At 37.1% G+C, this 20,776-nt stretch overlaps 1 protein-coding gene across 1 annotated transcript in view; it reads right to left on the reverse strand.

The window, feature by feature from the left end:
- OSBPL11 (oxysterol binding protein like 11) overlaps window positions 1-20,776 on the reverse strand; it is an 86,174-nt gene that overhangs the window by 21,423 nt on the left and 43,975 nt on the right. The window contains exons 8-10 of the mRNA XM_043594400.1: window positions 15,831-15,971; window positions 6,510-7,008; window positions 3,065-3,251 (exon numbers count right to left, since the gene is read on the reverse strand). Coding sequence (XP_043450335.1) covers window positions 3,065-3,251; window positions 6,510-7,008; window positions 15,831-15,971 — 827 coding nt within the window. The remainder of the gene's footprint in view (window positions 1-3,064; window positions 3,252-6,509; window positions 7,009-15,830; window positions 15,972-20,776) is intronic.

Below are 20,776 nucleotides of genomic sequence, written 5' to 3' on the forward strand. Positions count from 1 at the left end.
GAGTGAACTAGATTCTATCTCTAAGAAGAGAGAAACTCATGCTCAATCATATTTCCAAATAAAATTGCACGAATATTTACAGATCACTTACTATGTACACAGCACTGTACAGATGCAATGAAAGGCCCAAAACAGTATAGTTCTGTCAAAAAGCTTACAGCCATTTTGGGGAAATTAGACCAACCAATCAAGAAAATAAATTTGTGTATAAATAACTTTTTTTTTTTTAATGTTTTTAGGGGCACCTGGGTGGCTCAGTTGGTTAAGCATCTGACTTCGGCTCAGGTCATGATCTTGCAGTCCATGAGTTCAAGCCCCACATTGGGCTCTGTGCTGAGAGCTCAGAGCCTGGAGCCTGCTTCAGATTCTGTGTGTGTCTCTCTCTCTTTGCCCCTCCTCTGCTTGTGCTCTGTCTCTCTCTCTCTCAAAAATAAACATTAAAAAAATTTTTTTAATGTTTTTACAGGTAGTATGAGTCCTGTAGGATTTCAAATAACACACATACAGGTATACATGCACATATATGCACATGCACACATATATGCACATACACATAAACTCTCAGAAAGAAGTTTCAGAGACCAAAAATAGTTTGCAAAAAAGACAATTAAAATTGCTCCATGTCTCCTTATCCAGAAAATAATACTTATGAAAAAAAATGACATGCCACTAAGAAATGTATCAGTGTCACTGACAATAAACAGTGCTGGCTTTGGAAGATTTATCACTGTAGTTGTTTTCCCCTAAGCATTCTACTCAAGCATATACACTGAGGAATACTTTCACCAAGGCAAGAATGTTATAGGGATATCCATTTCAGCTCTAACTTCATAGAAATAAGAGGAGTCCAAAGGGACTGCTTGCCTCATGCACTGTGAGTTCTGTACTAACGATGTTTCAACACAGACTGAACAAATCAGTTATCAGGCATGTTGCAAAGGGATATATGCACGTAATAAATGTTGGTCTAGTGACTTCTAAAGTCCTTGCTGGTTGTAAGGTTCTAATCCTGTGATTACTATGATGAGAGAAGTTAAGTATAAGTGCATAGAGCAAAGTATTAACCATATTACTACCTTCTCTAAGGATAAGAGGTGACCATTCTGACAATGTCTAGTGGTTATGTTTGGGTAATGTGTGTGTGTATGTGTGTGTTTTAATTCTCTGCTTTAGTGTTTTGAAATATTTAGTGTTTGAAACATTTATAAAGGGCCATTCAATCAATGTCTGGGGACCGATCAATCTTTCTTTCCACTTCTAAAATTGTTAAGTACCAGTTGTCTAAGAATGAAAAAGTAAAATTGCTATATGCAATTGAAAGTCTCAAACATGGCTGCAGGGAGTGTGCTTTGGTAATAATCACTTAAGAAAACTGTTTGGCAGCACCTACTCAAGTTCAACTTCCATCCCCTATGACTCAGCAATTCTCCTTTGGGTATCTATCCAACAGAAATTCATACATATATTCACTACACAATGTTCTAGTAGTACCATTTATAATGGCCCCAAATTGCAAACTACTCAAATGCCCATCAACATTAGAATGAATAAGTGAATTGTGACAGTCATGCAATGTAATACAATCCTCAGTGAGGAGAATGAACTATGCTACATATGGATGAATCTCAAAAGCATAATGTTCAGCAAAAAGTCAAATATGAAAGAACACACAGTGTATGATTTCATTATTACATAGATTTCAAAAACAGGCAAGACTAATCAATGGTATTAGAAGTCAGGAAAGTGGCTACCCTAGGAAGAAGGGGTATAAGTGGGGTGTGTGTGTGTGTGTGTGTGTGTGTGTGTGTGTGTGTGTATAACTGTAAGAGGGCATGAGGAGGATCTCTAGGATGCTGGTAATGTTCCATGTCTAGATCAAAATGCTCAAATTTTCACTTTGTGAAAATCATCAACAAGGTATGTATTTTTCGATAAAGAGTTTATAGACAGAGAAAACTAACCCTACTTTAGGGACAGTTAGAATAGATACCAAGGGGGGTGCCTGGGTGGCTCAGTCGGTTAAGTGTCCAATCTCAAGGCTTGTGAGTTCGAGCTTCCTGTCAGGCTCTGTGCTGACAGCTCAGATCCTGGAGCTCGCTTCGGATTCTGTATCTCCCTCTCTCTCTGCTCTTACCTCACTCATGCTCTGTCTTTCCTTCAAAAATAAATAAACATTAAAAAAATAAATAAATATCAAGGGCTTAAGGAAAAGAGACAGTATCCTTTTGTTTTTTCTTTTTTTTTCAATATATTTTCAATATATTTCAATATATTTTCAAATTTATTGTCAAATTGGTTTCCATACAACACCCAGTGCTCATCCCAAAAGGTGCCCTCCTCAATACCCATCACCCACATGGGAGACAGTATCCCTTCTGAAGATTCTATTAGATAACTTGTCTTCGTGTGATTTGGATGATCTGGACCAGTGCTGAAGAGACTGAGAGAAGGCCAGAAGGGAATATTAAGAACTGGCCATTTCCTAGATGGAAGTAGAACAAAGCCACCATTCACAGTATTAGTACCTAAAAACATAGGCTTCCATCGTTGTGCTTCTTGAACTATTTCGTATGATTAGATACATTTTCATGCTAATTTGTACCAATAACTGCCTTCACTGAGGCCTGGGTCTAGTCTGAACCTCCTTAAAGGCAGAAATTGGGCCACAGATTGCAAGTTCATTTGTTAGTAATTCTATTCTACTTCTCCTTAGCTACTTAACCAGGAAATTTTTATAAGAGTGGATAGATCTGCTCACAGTTCGTGAGTTCGAGCCCCGTGTCAGGCTCTGTCTCCCTCTCCCTCTCTCTCTCTGCCCCTTCCCTGCTCACACTCTGTCCCTCTCTCTCCAAAAGAAACAAGCTTTTAAAAAAATTTTTTTTAAAGTAGATAGATCTGTCACTATTTTTAAAACTAGATCAGGATGTCCAGAATGCCTTGAAAAAATAAACACAAATAAAACTCTAACTCCATTAACATAAAACAAAACAGAAAAAGAATAAGGAGTTATAATACAAGTTCAAACTCATAGAGTAAGAGCCAGGGATCATTAAAATGTTCTTACCGGTGCAGTTTGCCACCATAAAACGGCTTAGTATGAAAAGTGATGCTGGCTGAATACCCAGTTTTTGCACAGTTGACACTGACTTTGCCACCAAGTTCTACCCAAGGAACAGTTAAAATTGATCGGGCATATGCACAAGGTAGAGAAAATGTATACTCTTCTCCATGCTCCAATAAACTGAGAATACCTGAAGGTGAAAACATGAAGGTGGTTAACATCTTTAAAAAGAAAAAAAAAAGACAGTTATAAAATACCCATATTATTTTTTTTTCAAACCTAGTAAATGAACATTATTTTGGTTAATTTTCATTCAACCTTGGATTAAACTAACTTCACTTAAAATTGTATTTGATAACATTCCTGGTAATAGTGAATCAAGATTACTTTTATTATAACTTTGCTATCTCTTTGGTGTTCACGGAACCAGAAAATGTTACAGTGGAAATAGATCAAGATTTCCCTCTAATAGACTCTTAGGTCAGATTTTCAGAACATGTTAATACTGCATCATGTTATGGTCTGATCATTAGCACTAATAACTTTTTCAGTTTAGTAATACATAAGTGTCTAATGCTGTAGTTATAGAATTTAAGTCTCAGACAGTTTAATGGGAAAAAAAGCATTCTTCATTCTATGTATATTAGGAAGAAAAAAACTAATTCTATCATAAAAATATGGTCATAATAATAACTCTGTCTGCCAAATTCTGAAGTATTAGGCTATAAGATATAAAAGTGACAGTTTTCAAACAAATATTATTCTAATGGGGCTAGTTTTATATTAAGTAATGCCATACTAAGGATGATTTTTTAAAAAAAAATTTAAGAGAGGGGAGCCTGGGTGGCTCAGTCGGTTAAGTGTCCAACTTTGACTCAGGTCATGATCTCGCAGTTTGTGGGTTTGAGCCCCATATTGGGCTTTCTGCTGACAGCTCGGAGCCTGGAGCCTGCTTCAGATTCTGTGTCTCCCTCTCTCTCTCTGCCCCTCTCCTGCTTGCACTTTGTCTCTCTCTCTCTCTCTCTCTCTCAAAAATAAACATTAAAAAAAAATTAAAAACATACATATAATAAGAAGAGAAATTACATTAATTAATAATCAATTTATACTAGATAATTAAGGGACACTAAGGATATCTGAGCTACATTACTAACCCAAGCTCCTTACCTGGGTCACCACTAGAATAAATACTTAACTGAACATGTACTACTAGTCTGAACTCTAATGGTATCTCTCTTTCTAAGTTTATTTATTTACTTTGAGAGAGAAGAAGAGAAGGAGAGAGTTCAGAATCCCAAGGGCTTCTGATGTAGGACTCGAACTCACGAACCATGAGATCATGACCTGAGCTGAAATCAAGAGTCAGATGCTTAGCCAACTGAGACACCCAGGCACCCCTAATGGCATCTCTCTTAATGAAAGCTCATTAAGTACTCTGTTTTTAATGTTCACAAATAAGGGCAAGAGTTATAAATATTCTAATATAGTTAATTTTTAGGATAAGCAAAGAGACAAGTTGAGATTCTAAAGCAGTTTACTTTACATAAAGTAATATGCACTATTTTCTTGTATTACCTTTATAGTCTTCACAAAGGGCAACAATAAATCAAGAATTATCAAGCCATTTATGGCTTGGTTCTGGCTGTGGCATGGTTCTGGATGTAATACATTATATATATAATGGGAGCTGTCAGAAGACATATAGACAATATCCTTGAATATACGTAAGTGTTTAATAATAACTGCTGATTCATTTTAAGATGGAAAGGATGTTATTACTTTTCTAAAAATATGTCATCATATAACCTGGGTTTATGATCTGATTCCCAAGGATATATTTAGCATTAGTATCACACACTGTAGAATTTAAAATCTGAAGCAATATACAGTTTTGAATGTATATGATAATAAACTAGTTAATAGAATTGTAAAACCTCACTTATTTAATCATTAAATGGAATTTCCCCCAACAAATAAATATAAAACATGGTCCACGATAGGAGCAAAATAAATTGTTGTGTCCCATTCCCTGATTTCACTTACTTTCTATTGAGGTTACTGATAGAAATTTAATTTCTAAAAGGTAATCCATAAATATATAATCAGCACTTAAATAATAAAAATTACCTGTTTTGTACTACCTTCATGATTAGTGCAAGGTTAAGATATTAATGCTTTTCCTAATTTCCTGAAGTATTTCCTTTCTTGGAGAGGCCACCATTACCAGATTCTTTCTGCCAAATGAACTGGTAAGAACTAACTGTCCTTTCAGAGAGAATGTTAAAGGATGACATTCTAAACCTGGCTAGGCCTTAACTTTTATGACCTTGAATATGTATCATCACCTCTAGACTTTTTTCATCTATAAAATAAACTGATTCATGAAGATCTGAGAACAAATGTGACAAAGTTTATAACTGAAGGTGGCAAACATTTTAATTAATAAAACATGAGTATTTTCTAATGTTATAAAAGTTTTGATTAACTTAAAACATTTGGAAATTGGTAAGACTCACATCACAAAAGATTTTAAAAATGGGGAAAACTGAAAGGGGGATAAAGTATTTTCTTCACAGCTGCAGTGACAAAGTCTCAAAATGTTAGCATCACAGGCTTAATTATACCATGCTTACATTGCAAGTTTACGTTCTGAACAAATTTGTGTTCATGAACAAATTTGTTCATGAACAAGTTTCATGAACTCTGCAATGATTTCTGTGGAGCCTTTGTGATGTTGTTGGTTTTGGGGTATTACCTTAAATTATTTTTTCATAACCTTTGCTGAAGTGGAATTAAAGTCTGGCAATGTATTTTAAAATATCTTATGCATACCTGCTTAGGAAATATAAAAGATGTAGATAAAGATTTATCTATAATATATTTCTTTAGTGCTTTTTATAATAATGGAAATACAGAAATACCTTCAATGCCCAAATAAAGGAAATGGTTAAATATAAGATGGTAAATATCTCATTTCATAGGATATTATAGTCATTAAACATGTTTTAAAGATTATCAATGACATGGGAAAATGATTGTTTAGTACAAAAAAGCAGGACAGAAAACTACAGACAGAACAAATCCCAATTTTACAAAAGAGAAATAAAAGTATGAACATGTATACAATTAAAAAAATACAAAATGCTAGCTAAATTTATCCCTCTCTGGATGGAGGGTTTAGAGAAACTTTATTTTCTCCTTGATATTTTTCTCAGTTTCCCATATATTCTACAATAAGAATATTTTATATTTAAAACCAGGGAAAATTTTTAAAAAGATAATTTATATTTGTCCATAAATATGAGCCTCTCCTCCCCCACCATTCTGGAACAACTAAAAATTAGAAGTAGTACACATGACATTTCAGAATTGTAATATTTATCTAAGCTTCCCCAAATTTAAGATTATAGTTAGATATTAAAAATTGGAGGATAGTTTTCCTACTTACCTTCTCCAACCATTGTTACGCCTATCGACATGCCTAAGAATTTGCTCTTAGTCCAGACATGTGCATTTACACACATCTTCCTCTCTGCACATTCTGCATAAAATCCTGAGACTGGAGGATGATGGGAAACCTGCTCAGCAACAAATCTGACTGTATAACAGTCTGGTCCCGCCTGGCTCAAAGCCTCCTCTGATAGAGGAGCATGATTTGTGACTGCCTGGGTAGAAGAGCTGCTGATAACAGTGGATGCAACCTCGCTTTTTGGCATCCTCCAGGAACAGTGAAATGTTTCTCCAATGATAGGATTGTACGGTTTCTTAGCAATGGCTCCTTTCCGGCCTTCATGAAATGAGGTAAGGTAGTACTCAACAAAACGAATCATTCTATCCTCAGCTGTGGCTCCATTAGTAATGGCTATGAATAGGTCTGGATGAGACATAAAGTCTGCATACATTTCCAGCAAGGAACGCTTCTCTAGGATAAATGTAGGAAGCACCACCTAAAATAACAACAACAAAATTATCAACCAAAGTGGGAAATTTTAATCCATGCGCATATCTGTAGATAACTATTCTTACCTTTCTGAAAACACTTTATTCTAGATGAGCATTAAAAACAAAGTCACAAAAATATTTGCTCTCATTAAAAAATAAGGATGCTTGGGGCACCTGGCTGGCTCAGTCTGAAGAGCGTGAGACTCTTGATTGTGGGGCTGTGAGTTCGAACCCCATGTTGGGTGAAGAGATTAGTTAAAAAAATAAATTCTTAAAAAAATTTATAAAAAGGGGCGCCTGGGTGGCGCAGTCGGTTAAGCGTCCGACTTCAGCCAGGTCACGATCTCGCGGTCCGGGAGTTCGAGCCCCGCGTCAGGCTCTGGGCTGATGGCTCAGAGCCTGGAGCCTGTTTCCGATTCTGTGTCTCCCTCTCTCTCTGCCCCTCCCCCATTCATGCTCTGTCTCTCTCTGTCCCAAAAATAAATAAACGTTGAAAAAAAATTTATAAAAAATAAGCACACTTAAAAGGAAATGAAAATCAAGTTAAGATTAAACACCAAGAAGGTCAGGTAGAAGAAATTTTTTAAAAAATCCTCAAACTCCTAGACTGGATAAAAGTATCATCAGGGAAATGGTGGTAAAACTCAAAGTAAATGCAACCCATGCTTTTTTTTTTTTTCCTTTTCTGCTTTCAAAATAAATTGTGGCTGACTGAACAAGATATGAGATATGAGAAGAGGCAATAAATGCCATTCCCTGAAAATACACAGACTCGAGATCACTGACCCAAGCAAAAATTCTAACTTACACTTAATTTTAAGAAGGGAACTTGCTTTGTTGTTGTTGTTTGTTTTGTTTCGTTTTGTTTTTAAGTAGCCTTCACACCCAATATGGGGCTTGAACTCACAACCTGGAGATCAAGAGTCCCATAGCTCTACCAACTGAGCCAGTCAGGCATCCCCTAAGAAGGGAACTTTTGCCTTTTACAAAGATGGTGTCACAGGTAAAGAAGGAAGGCTCTGTACCTCCCAAAGGTAAAGAAGGAAGGCTCTGTACCTCCCAAAGCAGGGGCCAAAGCAAAGGCTCTGAAGGCCAAGAAAGCAGTGCTAAAAGGTGTTCACAGTCACAAACAAAAAAGATCCCCATGTCACCTACCTTCCAACGGACCAAGACACTATATCTCTGAAGGCAGCACAAATACCTTCAAAAGAGTGCCCCCAGGAGACACAAGCTTGACCACTATGCCATCATCAAGTTCCCCCTAACTACCCAGTCAGCCACGAATAAAATAGAAGACAACGACACACTTGTTCACTGTGGATGTCAAGGCCAACAAGCACCCGATCAAAAGGCTATGAGGAAGCTCTATGACACTGAGGAGGTCAAGGTCAATGTTTTGATCAGGTCCTAGGGAGATAAGAAGGCATATGTTCAACTGGCTCTTGACTATGGATGTTGCCAACAAAATTGGGATCACCTAAACTGAATCCAGGTGGCTAAATCTAAATCTAAATTTTTTCACCAAAAAACCCACAAAAACCCACAAAAAAAAAAAAAAAAAAAAAAAAGGAGGGAACTGGTGACACCTAAAGCCAGATAACTGTAAGAAAGATAAGTTTTCTTTAGAGTAGAATTGGAGAGGCACAACAAACTGGTTCAACAAACTGAAAAGGCAATGCTGCAATATTTTTCAAGAGCCCAAAGATGTTTGTATCCATTTAGCCTAGTAAGTATTCTTCTAGAAATTTAGCCTTAGGAAACAATATGAATCAAGAAAAAGAAATGCAAAAACAAAATTAAAAGCTATGCTTTTAACAGTGGTTTAGAGAACTTAAATACAGAACTTTCACCTGATGAACTACTGTATCATTTAAAAAGATGGTTATGAAGACGATACAGGAATACAAAAGAAACCAATGTTTCAGGTTCATTTCATGGTGGATTGAATATATACATCTTAACGACACTTTCTACTGAAATCCATTAAAATTATATTAAATATTTTCATATAAAGACAAACCCAGACACCAGGAAAGCAGAAAAGAGCAACAACATTTTGGGAGTTGTTAACTAGAAAGCTAGGGGTTTATAGATTCCGGAGAGGGTTCAAGAACTGGAACTGACAGCATCAGGTACCTCTGGATCCGAGGGTTAACAGGAATGCTAAAATAATGATGACTGAGTGAAATCTATGTGCAAAACAACTGGATCCTTAAATCCCCTCCCCAATTCTACAGTGTTGTTAACTGTTCTTCCTGCACCTCAGCCAAGGTCTGGAAGTTTAGTCTCTCCAGAATGAAACAAGGTGGCTTATTCTCTAGTTTGGGGAACACCAGGGGCTTCCAAGAGAACAGATACCATACTGATAAAAGGGGTAGGAAGGAACCCTATATGAATTAAATGTTAGATGCTGAGATCCTCTCCCACCTAGTCCTCTTCTCCTCCACACTCCTAGTTGCTCTGCCCACCAACCAGGAGATCAGAAGAATGCTTTCACTAACCCTAGAGGGAAAAATCTAATGATGCTAACACTAGGTTCCCCAGCAAATCCAGATTACTTGACGCTGAAAAGCATAGGCTCCACCTATACATTCGAAACTTAAAATCAGGTTTTTAGCTTCCCTACACTTAATCATGAACAGAAATCCAAGAAATTCCAGATCTCTGAGAAAGTCTCTAACTAAGAATACAAAGACCAAGATAAAGAAACAGACTTGGAAGAAACAGAAACCTCTCTGAAGGGAGAGGGGGAAACCTTAAAAATAATGATTAATATCGTCAGAGACTTGAAAAGATATCAGATGCATGAAACAAGGATGCTTTTTGAAAAACAAAATTCAAAAATTTTAAAACATGGTAACAAAAATTAAAAATCAAGAGAAGTTTCAAGGGTGCCTGAGTGGCTCAGTCTTAAGGTTAAGCATCTGACTTCGGCTCAGGTCATGATCTCACGGCTCACGAATTCAAGCCCTGCATCGGGCTCTGTGGTAACAGCTCAGAGCCTGGAGCCTGCTTTGGATTCTGTGTCTTCCTCTCTCTCTGATCCTCCCCCACTCATGCTCTGTCTCTAAGATGAATAAACATTAAAAAAAAAAAAAAAGATTTCAGAGAGAACAGGAATGGAGAAGACAAAGTCATCACTGAAAAAATTCAAGGAAATTTTAGAGAACTGAAATATATGAGTTGTCATACTGCAAAGGCTCACCAAATGCCCAGAGATGGTGGATAAAAAGACTCCTATATCAAGACATGTCACTGTGAAATTTCAGACTTCTAGGGACAAGGGAAAGATTCTAAATTTCAGATAGAAAAACAAACAAAACAAGTTACATAAGATGACAAACTGGAATGACTTCAGTCTTTTTACCAGAATCCTGTAGCAAGGAGGCAATATTCTAAAGGAAAATTAGTTGCAAGTTAGAAATTCTATACAAACTCACAATCAAATATGAGGGCAAAATAAAGACATTTCAAACATACATTTTCACACTTTGCCTCCCACAGACCTTTCTCTGAGGTTAAAGGAAGATGTGCTTCACTAAAATGAGAGGCAACCAAAAAGAAGGAATACAGGAAATAGACCTAGCACAGGAGGACAATGAAAAGACATCCCAGGAAGAAAGCTGTACAGCAGACACAGGGAAACTGGTCCACATCAGAGTGGTGTGATTCAAGAGACAGACATATGGAAGACTGTTATCCACGTGCTCCATGCTGCCACTGTCACCAACTTTTGAAACCTGAGGACAGAATGAATGCTCTAGGGAAACTGGTCCCATCTACATCTGTATTTGGCTTACGGTGGGCATCTGCTGAAGTACCAACTCTCCTTTTCATGCTCTCCTGTCTGGATTGGCTGAAGATATTCATTTCACCCAAAGACATGTTCTGGCTACAATCTACCTCTGAGAGTTGGAGGTGGGTCACAGTGGATGACCCTTGCTTAGCAGTGGAAAACACTGAGCAGATTCTTCCCTCTGCCCACATTTCTGCTGAATGTCCAGTATCTGGCTCATACCAAATGCTTTAACTCTGTGAGCCATATATTTCACAGGACTTACTCAGAACTTTGCCTTCTCATTTCTTCATAAAGGGCTCTTCTAAAATTTCTCAATAATTTATAAGAAGCTGGGGCGCCTGGGTGGCGCAGTCGGTTAAGCGTCCGACTCCAGCCAGGTCACGATCTCGCGGTCTGTGAGTTCGAGCCCCGCATCGGGCTCTGGGCTGATGGCTCAGAGCCTGGAGCCTGTTTCCGATTCTGTGTCTCCCTCTCTCTCTGCCCCTCCCCGTTCATGCTCTCTCTCTGTCCCAAAAATAAATAAACGTTGAAAAAAAAATTAAAAAAAAAAAAGAAGCTGAAGCCAGGGACTCTGTTTACCTTATCCTCTCCTGGGAGCCCTCTCCTATGAATGGGAAAGAGCCCTCATATAGCTAAGCTTGTGCTGGCTATTCATTTTTTTCCTAAATTAAATAACATTGTTATGGGATACTTTTACAGGTGGTAAAACTATAAAAAAAAAATAGGGAGATGATTAATATGAAAGTCAAGTAAGTGGCTACATCTAGGAAACAGTAGGGGACTACAATTAGGAAGGGCCCTCCGAGAGCTTCCAAGTTTTGGCCATTCCACAACCTGTTATCTGAGACGTGAGTACATACGTATTCATTTCACTGCTGTCCTTTGAACTGTCCTTTATACCCACAAAAGATCATTTGTATATTTCACAAAGAGAATATTAACTGAAAAAAGGAAATGTAACAAAATTGGAAATAAACTACATATATGAAGAAAGACTGGAAGGGATTCTAAAAACTTGTGTTGTTAGGGTGATAAAATCATAGGAGATTTTTTTTTCCCTTTATTTTCCAAAATTTTCTGTAAACTGTATAATTATACTCAATTCATAATATTATTTAAAAAGGAACAAAATGAACAGTTATTATTCACAACATGCAGACTTGGACCCACATGTTGCTATAATCCCAGCACCTACCACAGTGTCTGAATATAAAGGGGGCTCAAAAAATATTTGTTCTATCAGTGTTATTGTTAGAAAGAAGGTGGTAGATGTGACTATAGTTTAGACACCACATTTTTAAATGTTGCTCAAAAATACCATTCTTTTCAATGTTATGTGAATGTTCGTAATTCATAGTTGGTTAATGTTAATGATTTTATATATAAATGCTATGTATATGTATTTATATCTTTAACAAGGAACAAGTGTGGGGAAACAATATTATATATAGTTATCATGTATAGTTATCATGCTTAGAGAGAGCTTTAGCATCTGGATTATTACCACAGCACATTCTTTTCAAATGTTCTTATCCTCATAAACCCCTACACTGTTCTTACACCTTACAAACCTAAATCTACTAAGGGACAGCAAACACCAAGAATAACCAAACAAACCTTTCATATCATTATGCATTAAAAAATATTTTTTTAAGTTTATTTATTTTGAGAGAGAGAGCACAAGCAGAGGAGGGACAGAGACAGAGAGGGGAAAGAGAGAATCCCAAGCAGGCTCTGCACTGTCAGCACAGAGCCCAATGTGGGGCTCAAGCTCATGAACCGTGAGATCGTGATCTGAGCTGAAGGTAGACACTTAACTGTCCAAGCCACCCAGGTGCCCCTCATTATGCATTCTAACTGATTTTACAACTAATAGTCTTTTTTAAAGCACTAAAATGAAAATATTTCCAGAATAGAAAAGATACCCAGATGAAATATTAAGGTTAGATGAAAGAAGAAAGGTTAATGAGTTTCTTTAATAATTCCTAAAATGTTTGCTTCTTGGGTTTTTAATTCAATCCACTTCTTTTTAAACTTTCCTGTAATCACTACAAGCCTAAGAAAAAAATGTTTTGATTTTGAGATGCTTCAAAGTAAATGCTAAAGGCAAAATGCTTTCTATTTAAGTTAGATTTTAAGTTACTTTTTTTGTTTTTTGTTTTTAAATTTTTTTAAGTTTTTTTTTTTTTTTTTGAGAGAGCACACGGGAGGGACAGAGAGAGAAGACAGAGGGGGAGAGAGAGAGAGAGAGAGAGAGAGAGAGAGAGAGAGAGAGAGAGAAGAGAATCCTAAGCAGCACTGTGACAGCGCAGAGCTCGATGCAGGGCTTGAACCCACAAACCGTGAGATCTGGACCTAAGCCAAAATCAAGAGTCAGTGGCTGAACCGAATGAGCCACCCGGGCACCCATTTGTTTTTAGAGAGAGAAAGTGGCGCAAGCAGGGGAGAGGGGCAGAGGAAGAGAGAAAGAGAGAAAACCTTAAGCAGGCTCCATGCCCAGTGTGGAGCCTGATGAAGGTCTCAATCCCAGGACCCTGAGATCATGACCTGAGCCAAAATCAAGAGTTGGACACTCCAACTGACTGAGCCACCCAGGTGCCCCTTATTTAGGTTATTTTTTATTTTTTATTTTTTTTTAAGATTTGTTTTTAGGGGCCCCTAGGTGGCTCAGTTAGTTAGGTGTCTGACTTTGGCTCAGGTCGTTGTGATCTCACGGTTCAGGAGTTCAAGCCCCACGTCGGGCTCTGTGCTGGCAGCTCAGAGCCTGAAGCCTGCTTCAGATTCTGTGACTCCCTCTCTCTCTGCCTCTCCCTTGCTCACATTCTGTCTCTGTCTCTCAAAAAATAATTAAAAATAAAATATTTGTTTTTAATGTTTATCTATTATTTTTGAGAGAGAGAGAGGGAGAGGGAGAGAGAGGGAGGGAGAGCAGAGAGAGAAGGGGATGGAGGATCTGAAGCAGGCTCTGTGGTGGCAGCAGTGAGCCAGATGTAGGGCTTGAGCCCTTGAACCACAAGATCATGACCTGAGCTGAAGTTGGATGCTCAACCTCCTGAGCCACCCAGGTGCCCCTGGGTTACTTTTAATCTATACTTTCATTACCTTCAATGGCATCAAAATCCTTAATTTGAAATATAGCTCCTAAAGTCAATTCTGAAATCCCATACTAATGCAAAGTATTATCAGTAATAATTCAAAGTACATAATCCCGTAGTAGTAATATTTGACATATACAGGTTTTGAGTCTAATTTGCTTTTTATTTTATTTTTTATTATTTTTAGACAGAGAGGGTGCGCATGCATGTGAGAGCATAAGGGAGGGGCGGAGGGAGAGGGAGAGAGAGAATCTTAAGCAATCTCCATGCTCAGCATGGAGCCCAAGGTGGGGTTCAATCCCACAACCCTTGGATCATGACTTGAGCTGAAATCAAGGGTCAGATGCTCAGCCGACTGAGCCACCTAGGTGCCACTCTAATTTGCTTTTTATAATTTTTAAAAATGTTTTATTTATTTTTTGAGAGACAGAGAGAGAGAGAGAGAGGAGAGAAAGTGGGGGAGGGGCAGAGAGATGGGGACAGAGAATCTGAAGTAGGCTCTGCGCTGACAGGCTGATACAGTGAGTCCGATGCAGGGTTCAAACCCATGAACTGTGAGACCATGACCCGAGCCAAAATTGGATGCTCAACCAACTGAGCCACCCAGATGCCCTAATTTGCTTTTTAAATTAACTTCATAGATTGCTAAAACAAATGAAGACACACTAATTAGATAAACTAGAAATGGAAAAGACTGGACCAAAACTAAAAACCATAGATTAGTGTTTCTCAAACTTTAATGTATATATGAACCACATGGGGGATCTTATTAAAATGTAGATCTGGTCCTCTAAGTTTGGGGTTGGGGGCTGAGATTCTGTACTTCTAACAAGTTCTCAGGCAGTGGAGATGTTACTGGTCTTCAGACAACAATGTTTTTTTCTAGTTTTACTAAGGTATAATTGACAAATAAAATTGTTAAGATATTTAAAGTGTACATTGTGATGATTTGATATATGAGTACATTGTCAAAGAATTTCCACATCAGTTAATTCAGACCACACTTTTAAAGTAAGCAAGGCTATGGGGTGCCTGAATGGCTCAGTCGACTAAGTGTCTGACTTCGGATCAGGTCATGATTTCATGGTTCATGGGTTCGAGCCCCGCATTGGTCTCTGTGCTGACAGCTCAGAGCCAGGAGCCTGCTTCGGATTCTGTGTCACCCTCTGTCTCTGCCCCTCCCCTGATCACACTCTGTGTCTCTTTCTCTCTCTCTCTCTCAAAAATAAACATAAAAAAAAAAAAATTTTAAGTAAGCAAGGCTACAGACCAGAGGACTGCAAAGTATGGCCTTTGGGGAAAATCTGGCCTGTGTTTTTATAAATAAAGTTTTGTTGGAACACAGCCATGCCCAGTCCAACATATTATCTATGGCTGCTTTCATACTATAAAGGCAGAGCTCAGTAGTTCCAACAGAGACCAGTGTCCACATAGCTGAAAATATTTATTATCGACCCCTTTACAAAGATGTTTGTTGACCCTTGTTATAGATAACACCCAAAATGTACGATCCAAAAAGGGAAGTAAGAGTAAAGAAGAAGTGGTCAAAGCCTTTCATGGGATTACATCCTTTTCTTTCAATTTTCCAGTTCTGTATACCAATGGACCTCTGTCATTTGTACAGAAATAAGATTAGAGGTGTTTACTTGCCATATGACTTCCCGCTGTACAAGATAAGGCACATTTTTTATGAAATAAGAAATTTTGATCAAGAGACTAAGAAACCCAGTCCATAGATCTTGGGGCTATAAGTTTGAGCCCCACATCAAGTAGAAAAACTACTTAAAAAATAAAATCTTAAAAAAAAAAAAAAGAGAGAGAGAGAGAGACTAAAAAACCAATTCATAAAAAATAAAAAGCCCTGACAACATTAACACTTACAGGTATAGTCCTGACCTACTGATCTCCACAGCCAGTTTACCCCATTACTTACTCTTGTTAAGTCCATGCCCAGCTTAAGCTGTGACAACAGATGTAGGATAACACTACGTTGCTCTTCCACAGCTCCCAGGTCATCCTCCTTGTTGTCACATGTATCCTCTACCTCATCATCTGCATTTATTTCTTCAGGTTCCTTGATGTAAAACAAAGCAAAAGTCTAACGTTACAAGTGCTTATTAATATCCATGAAGAATAAAAGTCTCTTTCTGTCACTGTTTTTTTGTGCAAGAAGACTCTTGTGTTTTCTTTTTTTTCAAAAGAGAAATTGGATTAAGCAGCAAGCTTTCCACACAACAGACAGAAATGATAATTAAAGGACAGAATTCACAGCCACACTAAAAAAAAATAAATAAAAGTGTATGTCAAACTTGAAAACATTTATATTCGGCCTAAATGAATCTGAGAACAAGCAAAAATCTTTCTAAAAATATAACTTCATCACTTAGCCATGGAATAGATTTCATTCAATAAGCCCATTATCGTTTATATTAAACATAATGAGTTTTGCCACAAAAATAATATATGAGATACATATATTTTATAAACACTCTTTTTCAAAAAGAGTGAAGAATGTCTCATCTGAATCTCAGGCTTTGCAAGCTTGGACCACCTGTTTGGGGGCACTACCACTACCTATAATTTAAGTTGAAGATGCTTTGAGAATAAAATATTTGCCCTTTTTTAAAGCTAAAATTATACAAGTAAAATTGAAAAGTGACTGTACATGTCAAGTCTGACTACTATAATGTATCTTTCCATATTCATTCATTCTTGGAATTGTCAGGAAGAAACTTGGGGGCTGAAGAGAATCCTAGGTGCAGGTATAGAAACCTTACAGTTATTCATGCAGTCTTAATGCCACAAAAAGGTTCTCTGCACAGCTCTTCAATCACTCAATCAACCTCTTGAAAAACTGAAAATGTTTACTTTCATTTCAATAGGGTCTTAGTTTCAGATAATCATTTAAGAGAAACTGAATTTCTTATTCCTATTTAAACAATAAGTAATAGTTTCAAATTCCAAGATTCTACAGAATCTTATCATGTTCATTTCTCATGTTTATGTGGGGAGGGGCAGTTCCCATCTCTCTCAGTGGTACCTCTTTTTAGTACCTTTGTGCAAGACAGCTTTGATATTATAGATTTTAAGTTATGAAGATTTTTAAGTTATGAAGTTAATCTTAGATCTTAAGTTATGAAGATTTTAGTACCTTTGTGCAAGACAGCTTTGATATTATAGATTTTAAGTTATGAAGATTTTTAAAAGAATATGATTTTTAAAGAATTTCTAAAAGTGTTTTATTATTTTTGACAGAGAGACAGAGCATGAGCGGGGGAGGGGCAGAGAAAGAGGGAGACACAGAATCCGAAGCAGGCTTAAACTCACAGACGGTGAGATCATGCCCTGAGCCGAAGTCGGATGCTCAACCTACTGAGCCACCCAGGCGCCCCGAAAAAGAATATGATTTTGATAATGTCTCAAGCCTTTAATTTTCTCTTCATATAATCAAATCCTATTAAATAAGAAGCCCATCTGTCCTCTGTAGCTAGGCAAAAACCAATCTTAATCAGGCATCAAATCAAGAACTTAATGTTCTCAGATGTTAAAAATTATTAAAAATACAAAACATAGCAACAGAATTAAAGAATAATGGGTTTCTGGCCATTCTTTTGCCTTTGTTTTTCTCCTTTTTCCTCTTCCCTTTTACCAAGGAAATCTATCAGCTCAAATTCTGATAATTCAATTAAAAGTCTAGTTCATTCATGTCAAGACCACACAGACAACTACTGTTTGTATATTTCAGAATTACTTCTACTTTTACAACCTTAAGGAGAGATCCCAAAGGCTTTCTAAATTCCCCTTTACAATGGCTAGTAAGTCTGTCAGGAAGTACTTCCTGTTGTCTATCCTAAAATCAGTTGCAAAATACAGTCTAATGAAGTTTAAGTACACTTAGGAAAGTTTATTCAGTATACAACGGGGAAAAGTTGATCATCGACGTCTCTACATATGAACACCAAATATAATTACTAATTTGAGAAATGTTGAGAAAAACTCTATTAGGTCTTGATTAAATAATGTTCTCCAACCCTCTGAAGAGGTACCATTATGTTTAGGGTCAGAACCTAGGACACAGAATAATAATGCAAACATAATCTTAACATTACTATATATTACAAAGTTGACATTGTGTTTTGGAACCTCCTCCAATGAAAATAATATTAAAGAAATAAAACATAATCTGGTAGAAAATCTATTTAAAAGAGTACAGTTTTTATTGTTTTTATAAAAATAGTCATTTAAAAAATAGAAAAAAAGAGGAATTCTATTAATCAATTGATTCTAAATCTTGGTGTGAATGGCAGAATTTGGAAGCTCTTCTTTCTTCTTGAAATGTCTCTTCTTAGAGATCATCATGTCTTTCTTAAAGAAAAGCTTAGGGGCACCTGGGTGGCTCAGTCAGTTGAGTGCCTGACTCTTGATTTCCACTCAGGTCATATCTCACAGTTCGTGAGACGGAACCCCACGCTGGGCTCTGTGCTGACAGTGCAGAGTCTGCTTAAGATTCTCTCTCTCCCTCCCTCTCTGCCCCTCCCCCGTTCTCTCTCTCCCTTTCTCTCTCTACCCCCTTTCTCTCAAAATAAATAAATAAACATAAAAAAAAGAAAAGAAACGCTTAAGAGAAAAGCTTTACCAAAATTCAAATGAATGTGCTCAAATGTGTAAAATCCTACAAATGCAGAACGGTTTGCAGACAGTGGCAAGAGCTACTAAGTTTCTAGGAATTCATAATATTTGGAGACTGCATAGCAAAGGGAAACCCCAATATTCCACAAAAGTCATATTAACCCCATCTTTGTCCTTCTGATTTCTGACTTGGGCACAAAGGAACTGTGGGCTTCATTCTGGCCTCACCAGGGTTTATTTCTTCCATCACACGACAGCAAAATTTCCACTACCATATGTCTGCCTCCAGCTTGCATTAACACTCATATTTCAAAGAAGGCATGTATGAAATTTTTAGAAAATGCAGGTCTATTCTGGTATGCTTGAGTCTAGTGTCTTGTGTAATTAAAAATAATATCTATGCACTTATTTTTTTTTCTACTTACACTAGGTGATATATCTGGTCTACTCACTATTTCAAAAGATTTGGAAATATAGCAATGCTCTCCTGCCCCCCTCTGAGTCCCATCTTTAACTTATGCCTCTATCCTGATCCCCAACATGCTTTGTATTCTCATTGAGAAGAATGAATACATTGGACTAAAGGACTTATAGTTTCTAATTTTCACTTACAAATTATATCTTTAGTCCTGATTTCTCTCCAAAGCTTTGGTTTCATTATTTTTAACTGCTTTTTATATATGTTTAAATCATATATCCTTCTCTTACATAAAATTCAACATGTTCAGGGACACCTGGCTCACTCAGTCAATAGAGCCTGCAACTCTTGATCTTGGGGTTGTGAGTTCATGCCCCACACTGGGGGGCATAGGGATTACTTAAAATCTTTACAAATTCAACATGTTCATAAACCATACCAAACCTTTTCTCTCAAAAGACTCTTCCTAGTTTTCCTAACTTTGTGAATGGCACCACAATTCTATCTAGTCATATAGGCTCACAAACTTGGGAGTCATTCTTCATCCAACCCTACATCCAGTCAATCCCAAGTCCAGCTGATTTTCGTTTGAAATGCACATTACCTATTCATTTGTCTTCATTTCTACTTCCATAGCCTTCTATCCACACTTCAATTCTAGATCATTACCATATACCAATCTTCTTAAACATATCCCATGCTCATGATTTTTATCATCTATTACATTAAGACTAGATTCTCCTGCATGATTTTTATGTTCCTTGGAGGTACAGCTTACACTGTATTCTATGGAATAGTGGTTCTAGGGATTATCACTCCCCAGAGAATGCAACATGAATGGCCATCTGGATTTGTAAAATCCAACCACCCTGTGATCATTTTCCATAAACCAGGTGCTCTGCTAAATTCATTTTATGTTCATAACAATCTTATATTAACATTCCTGACTTACAGATGAGAAAATTGAAGCTAAGTGGTTAATTATTACCCCACATGTCAACGATAAGACGTGATTTTAAAACCATCAGGCAAGCTTTTACCACAATAAGCATATATGCTTTAGTATCCCTGCTCCTGTTATTCCTCCATCTCAAGATCCCCTACTACTCCTCTTCTCTTCAAATCCTTTCTTCTTTGAAAGCCTGATTCCAATTCTACTTTCTCTCCAAAGCATTCCCCTCCACTCTATTCAATACACTTCTCTTCTTTCTCTGAATGCCCACATCCCAACAGCTTAAACCATATCAAGTAAGATAGGGAAAAAAATGCTGCTTCATGTTCTCTTCTCCTTGTTTCATGTCTATATGTAATTGTGACTCCAAGTAGATTATAAATCTCTTCAGTGAAAGAACTATGTTTTCAATTTTTTGTGTCTCCTCTTAATTCCTAACTAGACTTGTCATACACTAGATAGCTTAATAAAGACTAAAACTGCTTTGACTCTAGAAATGGTCAAAAAGCACTCCATACTTTTTTTCTTCTCTCTTGCCCACACTGTTGCCATTGCCCACTTCGTTAAGCCAAGGCTGTGGCCAGTTTTGGAAGTTTCTGTGTCATGTTCTTCTTTTAAGAAGAATTTGCTTGTATATAAATAACCAAAAGCTGTGCATTACTCTTAACTCAGTAATTCTACTTGGGAATATAACCTAAGAAATAACCTAAATAAGAGGGAAAAAAAAGTAGACAAGATGATTTAGTGCTATTTACAGTAACAAAAAATAACAGAGACTAGATATTTAATAGCCTACTTCAACCTTTAAAAATTTAATTATATAGGCCAGAAAAAAAATGCTTATGGGAAGTATCAAGTACAAAGAGCTTAAAATAAAACT

The sequence above is a fragment of the Prionailurus bengalensis genome, chromosome C2 (genome assembly GCF_016509475.1).
Source record: "Prionailurus bengalensis isolate Pbe53 chromosome C2, Fcat_Pben_1.1_paternal_pri, whole genome shotgun sequence".
Classification (NCBI taxonomy): Eukaryota; Metazoa; Chordata; class Mammalia; order Carnivora; family Felidae; genus Prionailurus; species Prionailurus bengalensis.